A 16,504-nucleotide genomic window follows, 5' to 3' on the forward strand; every position below is an offset into this window, starting at 1 on the left:
AAGGCACTCCCTTTAAGGAGAGGGGGTCTCTGCGGAGGCCAGATGGCAGATTTGTAGAGATTAAGGGGGACCTTTATGGCCAACTCCACACGCTGATCGCGGTCTATGTGGCAAACGACATTCAGGAGACCTTCTACGCAGACCTGGAGTCTTCTCTCCTCTTCTTCCTCGAGGGCCAGGTGGTCCTGGGTGGGGACTTCAATGGGGTTCCCAACCCCTTGCTGGACAGGAGAGGCACCCCATCAACCAGGGACGTCAAGATTGCTCTGGGCCTTTGTCTACTCTTCAAAACCCTGGGCGTGGTAGACACCTGGAGGGTCCTCCATCTGGACACAGAAGACTATTCATTCTTCTCCCACGTCCACCGCTTCTCATCTCGAATAGACCTAATCCTAGCTAGCCCGCAGCTCCTGTTGTTCACGGATGAAGTTGAAATTGGCACAAGGGTTTTGTCTGACCATGCCCAATATTTCTCACTGCAAGGATCTTTGACCCAGACTCTGCAGAAAAACGCTGTTGGTCCCTATATGAACCAATGTGTCACAGTACTTGCCCCCAGACATCAGGAACAGACTAACCTGCCCAGGGTACTGGCACCCATGGGGACCTGTAAGGCCCCAAAGGATTCAATAAGGGCTTCCTAGACTTGGTTCTGGCGCTGTTGGCGCCAGGCTCATGCTGCCATCACAAATAAGGCAGGTTTCTGAGGGAGAGAACCACATGCAGACCAGTCTGAGGCAGGCTGAAGGGACTACTTTACCTGAGGAACTACTTGCTAGGGTGTGGTTGGAGGGACTACTTTACCTGGGAACTACTTCTTGAAAACTATATAAACCACACCCTCAGAACAGAACACGCTTCGCGTTAATCTGCACTCCTGTCTGTTAACCTCAGGCCTGTCTTCAGCCACACCTGTCCAGTTCTTCACAAGGTACCTGCAAAGGAAGGAAGAGAGAGGAGAAAACAGAACAAGGTTCTTACCTGATGCTCCATCTCGATCGCTCTGGAGTTTCCGTTCTGCTGAGCTGAAAAGGAAAAGACATCAGGTTAGCCGTGCAGACCACGTAAACTACATTGCTATCCTGCGCAACGCTAATACTCACCAGAGGCCTGCTCGTCCCAGCGATCCATCGAAGCACCATCACTTGATCACCACCATCACTCGATCGCCGCTCCGGAGCTGCCGCACCTGTTGAACACAAAGAAAACATCAGGTTAGCTGCGCATTGGGGAAAGGCCTCATTGGACATTTAACTCTTAAGCAGCGCTATTACTCACCTGAAGGCTGCATTTCCTAGAGGTCCCGCAAGGCATCACCACGCGATCTCTGCTCCGGAGATACAGCACCTGCAGAATACAAAAGAAACAGCAGGTTAGTTACGCAGAAGAACAATACCGCATATAAAGACTATCGCATTAACGCTGGTGTGAAACTTAACTTGGAATTCAGCTCAACGTTCCTGAGAAGAAGTCTGCTTCATCTTTTCGCACCAAGGGGAAAACCTGTAAGAAAGAGGCACAGAAGTGAACTTTTGGCAACTTGAACTCTAAAGCACTCCATACCAGTGGTATAAAGACTTACCCCATTGAGTCACTGTTGTCTGGAACTCTGCAGGATCAGTGAAGTAACTAGATCCTTGAACTACTACGCACCCCTGCATACAGTCGCAGGGTGGAGAGTCTGCGATTCATAACGCTTAGGTGAGACATAACAGAGGGGTGCACAAGAAGGCCATGGGAGGCGGGAGTTGGCCCTCCTCCTTATGGTTGGGTAACATTTCGTTTAACCTTTTAGGCAAACCTGTTTTAGTGACGGAAGAGAGAATCAGAGGGGACACGAGGAGCCATTCAACATCGGACCATCCAGTTCCATTCGGCGCCCCTGTGGAGACAAGGTGAGAATAGCAGAATGTTACATGACATGGCGGTGCGCGATGCAATATCCACGGCGATCAATAATTATTTAAAGGAAAACCCCCCGATCTCACCTCTACGACAACAAGATGGGAAGCCATGAAGGCCGTAATTAGGGGGGAAATGATAGCCCCGGCCGCCGCATATATGAGGAGGTGAACCATAAGAAGAAACCAGCTAGAGGGGGAGATGGCGGAAGCAAATGAGACCCTGAAGAAGTGGTTGCCCAAAGCACCCAAAATGGTGAGAATAGCCCGCACGAAACTGGAGGCTCACTATGCCGAGGACACTGCCCAGTCTCTGATTCAGACCAAGCAGAGCTATTACGTGAATGGCAATAAAGCTAATAGATACCTGGTGAGCAAATTAGCCAGAACCCGCCGACGGAACCACATGATTGCACTGAAGGACCCGAAGGGTAGAGCTCTATATGGGGAAGGAGCAAAACTACAGGTTGCAGTGACCCATCTGGCCGACACTCTGACCTCAGCCCCCCGCCCGCAAGCCCTCCAGGAATAATTTATAGCAGGCACCCGGCTACCACACCTCTCAGAAACAGACAGATCCGCCCTGGAAGCCCCAATCACGGCCGAAGAGGTGGAAGAAACACTCAAATCCCTAAAGCCCAGGGCCCCGGGACCCCTACTTCTGCACCCAATGACAGAGCTCTTTAACTCCTTTCGGGACACAGGTACCACAGCTCTCTCTATGCAAGAGTCCACCACAATTATGCTACTGAAACCTGGCGAAGACCTCATCGTATAGACCGATATCACTTCTTAATGCGGATGCAAACGCATAGTCAAATGTACTGGCGAACAGGTTAGCGCAAGTCCTACCATCTATCATAGATCAAGACCAGGCAGGGTTCATCAGAGGGAGAAGCACTGTGGACAACATCCACATCTCATTGTAGTTGCGACCCAAGAACGACGGGCCTGGCAGTCTTACCCCTGGATGCCACTAAAGCCTTCGACAGGGTGGACTGGAACTTCATGCGCCTCACATTGGAGGCATTCCGTTTTTTGGCCCTACATTCCAAAAAATGGTATTTGCTAACTACAAAACCCCGAAAACATCACTCCGACTGAACCAGAAGACCTCGACCCCGATCTCCCCATCATGCGGGACGAGGCAAGGATGTCCGCTCTCCCCGCTGATTTTTGCCCTGGTCATGGAACCATTCGCCCAAAGGATGCGATCCAATGACAACATTGCTGGGCTGGACATAAACGGTGAGCGGTTCAAGATCTCCTTGTACGCCGTTGATGTGTTGATCTCCATCACCAACTGCCAATCCTCTTTACCCGCCATTCTGACTGAGCTGGAGACGTTCGAATGAGTGGCAGGATTCCAGGTGAACTACTCCAAATCGGAGACACTGGGCGTCAACTTAGACTCCCCCTTCATAGCCTCCCTCTAAGCACTGTGCCCGCTAACATGGAGCACCGCTTCATCGACCTACCAGGGGATACGCCTCACAGCGGACCCAAAACAAACCCCCCCACCTAATAAAGGAACTGGAGAATGACCTCCAATGCTGGGACCACCAAGAAATCTCTCTACTGGGATGGGTCACAGCATTCAAAATGAACTTCCTTCCTAGACTGCTATACCTGTGCTCCGCTCTCCCACCCCCGTCCCCCCAAAACAGACCTTACAGAGGAAGCTTGCGAAATTTGTCTGGAGGGGGCGCAGGGCCAGAACACCTATGAAAGTCATGGCAGGAGCAGCGAAATGGGGCAGCTTCGGTCTGCCCAACCTCATGAACTATTTCTTGGCGGCCCAACTGGCGAGTGCAGCCGCCTGGGCTGACCTGGAAGCCCCCCCGAAGTGGACTTGTATCGAGCAAACTAGATGTCGGCCACAGCTACACTCCCTACTACATATCCCAGGGGGCCTCCGGAGCCACGGACCACAGATTCTATCGACAACCAAAGCAACCCTAGATGCGTGGTCATGGGCCCGGCAGAGGAAGAAGTTGCCCAAAGGCTTGAGTCCGCTCTCGCCGGTCATTTGGAACCCTGACTTTTCACCAGGAATGGAGGCAGCACGCTTCAGCCGATGGACTGCAGGGGGACTTCGATCCCTCTCTCAACTCTATGAGGGCAACACTCCTCTCAGCTTCAAGGAATGCAAAGGTCGCTTTCAGCTGACGGAAAGGGAGAGGTTTACATACGCCCAACTGTGTTACTGGATCTCGCAACCAGCGGTCCGCCTAGGGCCTACTCGGGACCTCCACCCCCTTGAAGAAGCGCTGGGAGAAGGCGCATACCGGGGACGGATCACAAAGCTGTATCGCCTAGTCCAGGAGGATATGTTAAAAGTCAGACCCCCATATATGTCCGGATGGGAAGCGGACCTGGGACACCCCATCGAGGACCAGACATGGGTGGAGATATGGATTAGGATCAACTCGACTACCAGATGCATCACGAACAAAGAGTGCGCCCTAAAGCTCCTCCACCGCTGGTACGTCTGCCCAGGTTGCCTGCACCATTGCAACACATCTATAGACCCAAGCTTCTGGAGGCGCTGTGGCGAAAGGGGGTCCTTGTTCCATATGTGGAGGGGATGCCCGACAGTGCAGCCCTTCTGGAAGTTCATACAAATCATTGAGGACATTGCCCAGAGCAAGCTAACGATGGACCCAGAGGTGATCCTCCTGGGGGTGGCGAGCCCAGACTGTCAACCTAAAACAGGATGGTCTGCTAAACTGCTTACACATCTGCTGCTAGCAGCCAAGATCACAGTGGCACGTAAGTGGAAATTGCAGGAGGGCCCTCTATTGGACCTCTGGTGGATAAAAGTTTGGGAAATTCCGGTGGCGGAGAAAGTCACGGCAGCTGGGGAGGGGGCATCCACCGCTTCGCCCACTGCTGGGCTCCAGTGCTGGACTACCATCGCCGATTCCCAGCGTTAACTTTCCAACCCAGCCTGGTGTCGAGCTTTGTAGGGCTGCGAAGCCCTGACGGATCCCCAGCCCGTCAGAGCACCACAGACTTGGGGGTGGACATGGGGGGAGCCGCTGAGAGGCGGGGACTGATCATGCTTCACATATATCGATTGTATTGGGAATCATTCCAGTGTGGTTAATTTGTGTTTGATGCTGTAACGGAAATAAAGTTGTTAAAAAAAAAAGTATCTTGAAAGTATTGATGGAGGTGAATCTTTCTCATAAATTCATGGAATTCCTTCCGAAATAGGAGATGATTATGTAGATTGGTAGCAACAAAACCCATTCCCTTCTCTAAGACTCTCATTTCATCCTGGGAGGGCTGATGATTAGAGCGGTTCACCACAAGGCCTGCATACTCCTCGTAACTCGAGGTTCCAGGTCCCAAGCCTTTGGGCTCCTCTCTAAAAAAAGGTTGGCCTTTGCCCCTTTTAGTTTGGTTCCCTCCTGTTTGTCCTCGAATCATGTTATTTCGTCCTCAGTAGTTATTGCCTCTGTTCTGTCTCCGGTAGTTAGATCTTCCACGGCTGGGCATACCAGCACTATGCATATTCCCGGTAAGACTGCACAGAGAGCACTGCGTGCTGCAAAAGTCAAAGGCAGATGCCATAAAACTTGGAGGAAAACATAACTCCAAGAAAAATGTATTAGAAAAAATATAATAGGATCCCAAGGAAAGAATGAGTGTGGAAAAAGGTTACCACTCACTCAAGTGAACAGATCAAAAATTCAGTAGTTCATCAAAAAGTGCTGGGGGGGGGGGCTCACATCTGGAGGAGATTGGGCATAAAAATGAAAATCTGCCTAATAGACTTTATGAGCCAGGCTGCTACATTGGTCGTCTGAGGTGTCGGGTGTGTTACCTGTTTGTTCTTCTGTGTTAGCAGGTCTTGTATTGGATGTAGCTTGATAGGTGGGCACAGAGACATGTGCTTAGGTGAGAGCACCATGGCTGTCTTGCCCACATTGGTGCAATTAGTATCATTGTTAATCTCTCTTTGTGCATTTTGTGAATTATCTTGTGAATGAGTGGTGTTGGGGGGAAAAGCAGGTGCAGATATCCCAGACCAACTCATCCATAGTGTGTTGCCTAGGCACCCCGTTTGGGGGAAACTGGATGCATAGGTTTGCATTTTTTGGTGTGTCTTGTACAGGTCTTTTGTTGGGTGCTCCCATGTCCCATGTTGCATTGAGCTCTCTGAATGTATTGGTGTTAAGTTCCCACCTGTGTTCTGGTATTAAGACTCTGATTAGTTAATCTGCTAGACAGTTGTGAATCCAGGGGACGTGCTGTGCTTGTATGGATATTCGCCTTTGTATGCACAGGGCCAAATGTTTTATGCCAGAGTGGATAACTGTTTTGAATGAGTTCCTCCATGTTTGTTTCTATAGAACACTGCAGTAGTCTTGTCTGTTTGAATGAGGATGGTCTTTCCCTGTAGAACATTTTGGAAGGAAACCAGTGCCATCTTTATTGCTAGCAGTTCTCGACAGTTTATGTTGTATGTTTTTTGTTTTGCTGTCCCATTTCCCCTGGGTTGTGAGGTGTAGGCACTGTGCTCCCTATCCTGCCAGTGATGCGTCTGTTATTATTGTTTTATGTGGCTGCGAGGACATGAAATATCAGGTCTTCCTATGCTCATGTTGCTTGGTTCTCACCAAAGGAGACTTCAATGTACTGTTTGTGAGACTACCACAAGACCGTTCCATTGACCTGTTTTCTGTGACCATTGCTCCGCTTGCCACTGTTGTATGATTGACATTCTTAGTCGTGCAGAAGGTATAATGAATATGTAGGATGCCATCATGCCTAGGAGTCTCATAACTTCCGTGACTTATAACATCTGACCTGGCTTGAAACAGGGGGATGAGTGTTGATAAAGCCTAGCCCCTTTCTGGTGTTGGGTATGCTGCAGCTGTTCGACTGTTTAGAACTCCACCCAGGAAAACCTTTTCTCTGCTTGGGATGAGACTTGACTTTTTCTCATTGATTAAGAAGCATAGGCTGTGTAACATTTGTAGGGTCGGACGTGTGTAACTAGGCACTCTGGTGCATCCCTTCCTGTTATAAGCCAATCATCTCGATAGGGGTATACTGGTATGGCCTCATGCCGTACATGTGGCGCGACCACTGGGAGCACCTTGGTGAACAGATGAGGTGCCAAGGCCATTCCAAAAAAGTACCTTGAATTGGTAATGTTTGTTTACTATTTCGAATCTGGAGTATTTTCTGTGACTTTGGAACATTGAAATGTATAACTATGCATCTTTCAAATCTAGTGTTGCCATAAAATGTCCATTTTTAGTAGAGGTATGACTTTTTGTAGTGTTGTTATCCTGAGTTTGGGATCTTGTGCATCCTGATGGATGCCAGGGGTTGTCTTCACAGCAAGACCCAACGTCAGCCCTATGGAGGCTAGGGGCCAGCTGCGAGGATGTGATACACGTGTCCTCTATTCTTCGGATTCACTTACGAAGCCGGTGCCCATTTCCTGTGCATCAAGGTCTTAAATGAAAGCGATTGACTCACTCAAATATTTTTCCACCTGCATTGTGTAGGCTTGCTACCTTTTAGTACGATGCTCCTTTAATGTTTTTGGCTTAAAGAGCCTTCAGGCCTTGTACTGTGGGCTGTGGTGGTCCCGTGAAAGGCAACTCTTGCAAACGCAGTGCGTGTCCTTCCAAGGGAACCTAATAGTACAGAGTGGGAAAAATGTAAAAGGAGTTTTATCCATTGGGATGCCTAGGAATGTGCAAGCTAAATGTGATGTGTAAGGCTGCAATAGCGGTTAAAGGCATTCTCTATGTTATTAGTAAGTATGGGAAAATGTATCCTTCCTCCATTCTCCCTACTGCATCACCTTTTCGATGTGTTGCACCTTTCTGCATTCGCCCGCTGCACTGCCAATTTCGTCTCCACCCTCGGATGTGGATTTTGGTGAGATAAGGCCTCAATTAGAGCCAGCCAACAACATCTGGCCACACACACACAGACCGCAACTTTGCCTGTAATAGCTGGACCTTTCCTCAGGAAAGCCCTTACCATATATGGAAAATCCAGCTACTCCAGGGCATAAAGAAAGCCAAGAGATAGGATGTCCAAAGTACAGATGAAAATCTTGAGGCACAGCCATTTAGGAGTATGTGGTACACTAACTGGCAGTCAGCATTAAAATGCAAAAGTGCATGAGAGAAATAATAATATAACACTATAAAAGTATCTGCTGCCACCAGTACGCCCCTATCAATGCCCATTTTTTCGAAATGAAAAAAAAAAACAATACTCTGCACTAACCACTAAATGGCAGCCTATTGAACGCATGTGAATCTAAGCAGATTCACAAGCTCCCGAAACAAAGTTATAGGGATACAAAGGGGGTCATTCTGAGGTTGGAGGTAAGGGATTACCGGCGCCTGTAAGGGCACCGATGGCAGTAATCCCTTACCTCCGTATTCCGAGTTCCCTTTGTGGGTCCCTCTTTACCTCCTGCTTTTAGCAGGAGTAAATTACGGGACCCGCAAAGTGACCTTGGAGTAAATTACGGCACCGTAATTTACGGTGCCGTAATCACCTCCTTCCCCATTCCCATTGAGCCCTATGGGGGCAGAAATGGGGATGGGGAAGGGCTTCGGTGAATGGGGAATTACCAGTCCATCCAACCTTGGAATGGACCGGTAATTACTCCATTCACCATGCAGGTATTCCATGGAGTAAATAGCTCCATGCTTGCCAACCATGGAGCTATTTACTCCATGGTGTAGTCCTAACTCGGAATGAGGGCCAAAGTGTCCCTACTGCACTTGATAGAAGGTGATGTGTACAGGAAAAATAAACAAAGAACTTAACTTCGGAGAACAGAGTTTCCTGCACTGATAGTCACAGGGACTGATCAGTGCCCACAAAACAAATGAGCTTACCAAGGTAATTAGAGCAAAATGGCTTAATGTACCTGCAAAAATCAGCAAAAACAGTCTCTGATGTCTTATGGATGGAAAGTGACAAAAAAACATATTTTCTAACATTAACCTCCCCTCCTCCCCAGACCAGGGATAGGGTGAATTACTAATTTACCCATGGATGGATTGTTCATGTCGGTTATATATGTCGGTTATATATCCTGGACAGACCATCAGCATTTCTATTTTGGGCACTGGCGCAATAGTGAATTCAAAGCCTTGAAGACTTATGGATCACCTAGGCAGTTTAGGATTCTCCTCCTTCATGCTCATCATTCACATTAAGGGCTTATGGTAAGTATGAATGGTAATGTGAGTCCCAAAGAGGTAGGGTCTCAGATTCTCAAGGATCCACACAATGGCAAAACACTCCTTTTCCACGGTGCCCACCTCAATTCTCTGTCCTTAAACTGGTGACTGACAGAACAAATACGGTGTTCCCTTCCTTAGTCATCTAGCTGGCATCATGCTCCTATTCTAGTGGCAGAGGCATCAGTTTATACTATGTATAGACTCAGATAGTCAGGTGCCCTGTGAATAGGGGCCTGGCATAAACAGGTCTTCAAGCCCTGGAAGGCCTTCTCTCACTCCCTTCATAATACAAACTGATGCCTCTGAAAGTACTGCAGTGGTTAACTATGACTAAGTTTCTCTGCACACACCCAGCTATCCACCTGCAGACTCAGCCAACCAGTGTATGCAACAGCCTAAAAAGCTGACTCTCTCTTCATGTCCTTTGCCTCACAACATCACTTGTCATCAGTATCTCATCAGTCAACTGTGATTCTGTCAAAAGACTTCACCCACCTGTGCTTCTTCGTGTCCCTTCACTGCTACTGCCTTCAGCCAAGTGCATTTCATCACACAACTGTTCCTGCCCACCGATGCAACCCCAGTGTTTTTGAGCAGTGTGGTTTCTTGCCTGACCGGGTCTGTGAGATGAGATGCCTAAGCACCTGGGTGGAGGACTCTAGCCAAGCACATTTACTAATTGTTCCTTACGTTTCTCCAGCCCCACTGGTGTTGCACTGCACAGTTGCTATACAGCCCTTCCCACCATTACACCTTACATTCAGTGGAAGATACTGACTCCTGTCCTTTCCTGTCCAGCACAATTTTTCACAGCGGTCTTATCTTTACCATAACAAAGAGGAGGAAGAGGCTGTGAAGTATGGCATGCAAGGCTAAGTAAGGGGGGAGTCTGGTTATTGGAGGTGCATGGGTGGGGTGCGCAGCAGTAGGTGAGGGGTGGATGGGGCAGGGGTGACACAGGGCTTGTGGAAGGGCTGAAAGCGGGGAAAGTGGTAGAGCTAGGGAGAGTCTGATGTGGTGTGAATGGAACAGGGGCTTGTACTGGTAGATACAGTACTTGTTCCAGGCCACCTGGTTGGTTGCAACCACTCCACTGGGTGTTAATAGTGGTTTCAGCCCATCTACATATCAACTGCCAGTGCAGCGACATAGGACTTTCGCATCTGTGAGATGTAGGACCTCCTTCTGTTGAAAAACCAGGTCAGATACATATACATTATGCTGTAAATAAATGAGAGTCAGGTGTGAAGGCAGAGAGAGGAGATTTATCAAAGACATGAGAAAGTGTGCAAAAAAGGAGAGCAACATCTGCACCTGACAAATTACTGCGGGCTCTCTGGTGTCTCACCTGCTGAGGGGTCAGCTGAAAACCTTTCCTGAGAAGATAAACACTCTTGTCTACCGTGGCTACACAGACACAGCTCCCCTTGTCAGCTTTCACTTTGATGTCAACAAGATCTCCGGGACAGGATTCATTGGATGAAATAATAATGGAAACCTGCACAAAGAGAAACACAAATTGTTGAATTCTATCACAAGACCTCACTCCAGTTATACATGATACCTGGTCATATGTTATGCAGAACGAAACCCAGAATGTTCAGGACTGAGACTGGATTATCTGTTTTATTTAGCATCAATGCCAGTAAAATAGCTTATTGTATTAGCAACCAATACAGAGATTTAGTCGAAATTCAATCAATACAATTGGTAATGCTGTAATAAACAAGGTATGTAAGCATAAAGTGACAATTCCATTTCTAGGGTATTCTATGTAGGTTGTCAATAGTGAATTGTTAGGTGAGAATTACATAAATGTGATAAATCTTCCTGACCTGTGTGAACCCCAAAACCTTTTGTGTCCTTGTCCTTAGGTGAGCAGGAATCGTTTTCCCCTCTCACCTAGCTTGTTATTCTTTTTATGGGTGACTTTTTTATGTCTCTCCATAGTGTCTGTATGAATTTATAGTTCCCTTTAACTTTTGGGCTGTATGTAATTTACTAGGGCAGTACACAGCATCTTATATGCAGTGTTGCTGGGTTGCCAATGGGCTTCCCTTTTTAATTTCTCTTAATATCTTGGATGAACTACTGTTCCCAAGAGTAAAGTGGGATTCCCATCGCCTTTACATTGGCTATGTGAGACCAGCACACCCCACCTTATGTGGAGTGCTGGGGAGATACAATGTATCCCCTTTCTCACTATCCTGGTAAATTATTTTGTAACAATGACAAGCTAACTTAAATGGCTGGTGGCAGTGGTTATACCTTAATGACTTTTTGGTCATATTACTCGCAGGCTGTCAAATTAGCCCTGGTAATGCACAAGAGGGTCATTATTTGGCTAGAATGGTAGGCTCCTTCTCTTTTTACCATTTCTAGTTTGCTTGCTGTTTCTTGGGTCTTGTTCTGCCTTTCTAGGTGGGAAAGATCCTGTTTGAAGTTTGTCTTCGGCGGGACTCCTTTGTGTTTACCGCAGAGACTCCAGAATGACTGTGAAGGAAGGCAGCAAGGGAGGATTCCAAAATGGTGCAGCCCTTTCTCTTGGCGCTTACCTGAAAGAAACCAGTTCCCACTGGGGGGGCTGGCTGCGGGGAGAGTTTGCGGAAGTTATGTTGTAGTACCTGATAAATACCCTGATCCAGGAGGCTGCTGACAAGTCAACCACTGTAACCAAATCCGAAGAGAAAAATGAAGAAAAGACGGCTGTAACGAATTCCAGCGACCAAAGAGCATTCTGTGTAACCTCTTTTGGATTGGAGTAGGCGTGTAGAGATTTACACACTCTATGCAGCAAAACAGCAGTGCTTTTTGAGACCTGCGGACCGACGTTGAACAGATTTTGAGAGGGCCTGGGCTGGTTGATGCAGCTTTACGAGATTCAGCGGTGGTGAGGCAGTAACTGATGTGGGAGCGACACCACTGAGCTACCAGAATAGGCAGGCCATAATCATCTAGGAGGTATGAAACTTGTGAATATCCCAATCCGAAGAACCGAACTACCAAGTGCATCAAACCGTAGATGCTAGACACAAATTGTGAGGAACAGTGAGCATCCTGTTCCTGCCCTTGAGAACTTTGACATTAAAACATCCAAAATCGATAATTGGCAACACACACCAATTCAACCCCAAGTGGGGTTTTGTATGTCCTGAAGAAGGCTTGGGTACAGAAATCATGAACAGTACCCAGCTGAAACTCGAGTCGACAGTACTTTGTTTAATATTCCATTGGACAACAGAGTTGCCATAGTCACCCTGACTGTGAGGGTAAATGTTTATATCAAAACTGGACTATTGATATGTTCCTTATTGTAGTGAATGGGTGCATCAATGTGTAATTATCACTTTGTATTTTAGAGTCAAGTTGCAAGACCCTTTGTTTGTTTTATTCTCATTAAATGTTCTTATCAATTGTACACTTTGCTTATTTTCCACAGCATGAGTGATTATGAATGTGAATGAATGATGTGGGTTGTATGTGGTACAGTATGGGTGGTTGTTGGTTATGAAGTGTGTTTTTTGACTTAATATAATTAACTTAGAGCTTCAATGTATATGTACTTTTTAATGAATGTAAGTAATGTTTTTATACACTGTCTTTGCATCAGAGTCTGTTGTATGATATAAAAAAAAGAATATTTTGTGACTCAAAAGTATATGGGGTTCCTATGTAAGGTGATCGCTATTATAATAAAAATAACTACGTAATGCTGTGAGAGTCGGTATACACCTTTGGGTCTATACATTTTGTGCAGTGCTGTGTAACCAGAGCCTGTTTTAACACTGCCTTCCAATCGATCTGGGGGTCCCGAAAACTATGATTCCTACCAAGTGGCTGGTGAGACCCAATAGTCCCAAGAAGATCTGCATTTCGAGCCATAACTCAACAAGCTGCAAACTTGCTGGGCTGCAAACCGAAAATACCCAGGGAGCTCAAGGCAGTGTGCGGCGCATGACCTTCCGAAGTCCGATTCCTGCTGAACCTCCTGAGACACGATTTGAATCCCTGAAATCCCCTCACCAGAGTGCAGGACTGAAAAAGTGAAGAGAATCTGACTGATGACAGTCATTCTTTATCAGATACCTGTAAAAGCACGCCAAATCTGCAGAGCCATTTGAAGCCTTGAAGAATCCTTTGTTGGAAGATTTTCCCATCAACTGCTGCTGCCAGTTTCCCTTCAGTGGCCATTTCTTCAGTCTCCAGACCAAGAATTCCGGTTCCTGTACTTCTGCTTCAGGAAGACGACCATCTCCAAGCACTTCTTAATAGCTGAGGTACTGTGTTGGATTGGGTAATACTTACCACAAGTCTTGTGTCACTCTTGTGTGGCAGAGTGGGTGATTCATGTGTTTGGGAGTTTGCCCATACCATTCGGCCTGGCCTAATGCTGGAATGCCTATAGGGAGACTTATGTGAAGTCCCTGAGCACTTTCAACTAACTCTGAAGTTAATACTTACTTGTTTGCTGAGATATCCTCTGGAACTCTGACCTTTCAGCCTCTGAACCCTAGCCTGACCTTCCTGCAGCTGGCTCTGTTGGGCAGGAATTGATGTAGTAACCCTGTGGGAGACTACACCACCCTTGTCCTCTTGGTATTAGGTAACCTACCTATTGGTATAGGTCTGTACTACACAAGTTGGTAGTGTGACTGAGCAGTCAGACTTAAGAGGAGTAAATGTGAGCTGTAGCATTGCATATTAATCAACACAAGTATCCAAATAACACTTACACTCAAGGTTTTCTAGTAAAATAATTATTTATGTATTTAACGGTCCATTTTAAATAAGCCTTCTTTAAAAGTGGGTAGAGTGCAACAATAAATATAACCTTCAAAATACTTTCTCAGAATCAAGGCCAAGCAAGTAGATACACTTTAGAGATGCTACATACATACTTCCTACACCCGGAGGAGGCTTCACTAACTAGGACAGTGATGGCATTTATATATCAGTTTTGCACTAGGTAAATTCTGAGGTTGGCAGAAAGAAAAGTTAAAGGAAAGAAAAAGGTTAAACCGGTCCTCAGAGCATGTGAGCACTTTAAATCTTCCAATGAAGTCTCAATAAAAACCTTTCCCAGCAATATTAGTTAAAAAACAATGTATCACCTATGAGGGACAGTCAGAATCAAAGTCAACGGAATAGAAGAGTCTGCAGGAAGCAAGACAGCCAAAGTCAATTGGAGCAAAGTCTATGGAGCTGAGGCACTTCTTAGATAGCAACAGTCTTGCACAAAGTTAGAGAGATTGGTGAAGAAAAATCACTATAGGTTCACAAGCTGTTACACTTGCGAAAGTTAGAGCTACAATCAACTCTAGGAAATCAGCTACTGCAAGTCTCAACTGAGAAGAGCAAGCTACAGGCGATGAGGTAAGTACCCCGAAGTCAGAACAGTACCTTTGGTTAGACAAGGGGGATCCAGCTTTCTTTTGTCAGGTTGCAGTGATGCAGACTCTGGGTTCCTGGGCCTCAGTCGTGGGGACAAGAGAGAGGATGTCTGGAGGACTCCTGCACAGCAATTTAATGGTTGGCGGCAGCTATGTGTGTTTTTCCACCAGTTTCGGCACCTTCGTCACTTCCTTCCCTTCAAGACACACTGGAGCCAGAGGCGGGTTTCAGTACTGAGGCCTGACAAAGGCAAAATTAACTAAGGGCTTAAACACGGTTTGGCGCACAGAGTAAACCCCAAGACCGACTTCACAAACAAGAAATGGCAAAAAAAGAAGACTGGGGCCATTGTGACACAATGGTCACCCATGGGTGCTATAATGCAGCTGAGGATTCAGCCTGCGGTAGAAAAGCACAATGGTAGGAACATTAAACCACTGCAACCAGCCATTTAAAGTAGTGAGGGTAACATATACAATGTTACATGAGCAAGTAGGAAAATGGGCTACTAAGTAACCCCCCAGCACTCCACATAAAATGGGGTGTGTTGGACCTACAAAGAGAAAGGTAAGTAAAATCAATTTCACTTTACTATTCTTGGGAACTGTAGTTCACCAAAGAAAAGGTATTTAAACTGCATGAGGAATGTAAAGGATTTCTCGGTGACACTGCACTGAAGGTGATGTGTGTCACCATACAAAACGTAGATGCCTATGGAGTTTGTCAGACTCCAAAAACAAAGGAAACAGATAATCCAAATCAGATCAAAACACATGAGAGAGTGAGAAAATGGGCTCACTCTTTCCAGGGTTAAAATTAAAAAGTCTTAAAGTCCAGCAAAAGAGCTGGGGTCTCTAAGGTTGATCGGAATTAGCCCAGAAATGAGAATTCTCCCTAACACTTGTCCCCTCCAGACAAAGGGACAGGAGGATTTAATCCACTACTGGATGAATCTCCTAATCCAGTCAGTCATGCTTTCTGGAGAGATGATCAGCATTTTGGTGATTACACTCTGACCTGTGTTCTATGGTGAAATCAAACCCTTGGAGGCTGATTGACCACCTTAACAATCTTGGATTCTCCCCCTTCATCTGCATTAACTATCTCAATGGCTGGTGGTCTGTCTGAATAACAAAAGTAGATCCATACAAGTATGGCATAAACGTCTTCAGAGACCACACAATGGCAAAACACCCACGTTGAATAGTTTCTCACTTTGCCTCACGATCCTTCAGTTTCCTACTGATGAAGCAGATAGGGTGTTTCCTGCCTTTCTCACCCAGTTGACTCAAAACTGCACCTATCCCTGTGTTAGAAGCATCTGTCTGGACAACAAAGGATTGGTTGTAGTCAGTAGCTCTTAAGACTGTAGTTTGACAAAGGGCTTTCTTTAGTCCTTCAAAAGCCTTAGTACAATCCTCATTCCACCTGACCTTCTTGGGGAATTTGGGTGAGGAGATCACATTTAAGGGAGAAGCTATCGTCCCATAGTTCTCTATGAAGTTCCTTTAGTACCCAGTGAGACCTATAAAAGCTCTCACTTGGGTTTGAGTAGTAGGGGTGGCCCAGTCTTGTACAACTTGTACTTTGCTAGGTAGTGGCCTTATTTCACCTCCTCCTATCCCATGTCCAAGGTAGACCACTTACTCTTACAACAAAATCTAAAGATCATGGAAATGTTACACTTTTGTCTTCATCATAATATCTTTATTTTTGACAATGTTCTATACAAACAATTGCAGGAGACTGCTATGGGGTCCAAATTTGCCCCTTCTTATGCCAACCTACTTATGGGACTATTTGAGATACAATATGCTTGGAAACACCCCAGTTTTTCCAACAATATACGCTTCTGGGGTCGCTTTATTGATGACATTTTAGTAATCTGGGAAGGAGACCTAAAGCAACTTGATACCTATGTGTTGCATTTGAACAACAATACATTCAACTTATCATTTACAAAAACAGCCAGTC

At 46.3% G+C, this 16,504-nt stretch overlaps 1 protein-coding gene across 2 annotated transcripts in view; it reads right to left on the bottom strand.

Annotated features, from left to right (window-relative positions):
* Positions 1-16,504, bottom strand: part of CPAMD8 (C3 and PZP like alpha-2-macroglobulin domain containing 8) — a 1,947,746-nt gene that overhangs the window by 1,388,078 nt on the left and 543,164 nt on the right. For both annotated transcript variants that reach the window (XM_069649211.1, XM_069649210.1), the window contains exon 16: positions 10,488-10,637. In XM_069649211.1, coding sequence (XP_069505312.1) covers positions 10,488-10,637 — 150 coding nt within the window. The remainder of the gene's footprint in view (positions 1-10,487; positions 10,638-16,504) is intronic.

The sequence above is a fragment of the Ambystoma mexicanum genome, chromosome 1p (genome assembly GCF_040938575.1).
Source record: "Ambystoma mexicanum isolate Mex_15411 chromosome 1p, UKY_AmexF1_1, whole genome shotgun sequence".
In the NCBI taxonomy this organism is placed as follows: domain Eukaryota; kingdom Metazoa; phylum Chordata; class Amphibia; order Caudata; family Ambystomatidae; genus Ambystoma; species Ambystoma mexicanum.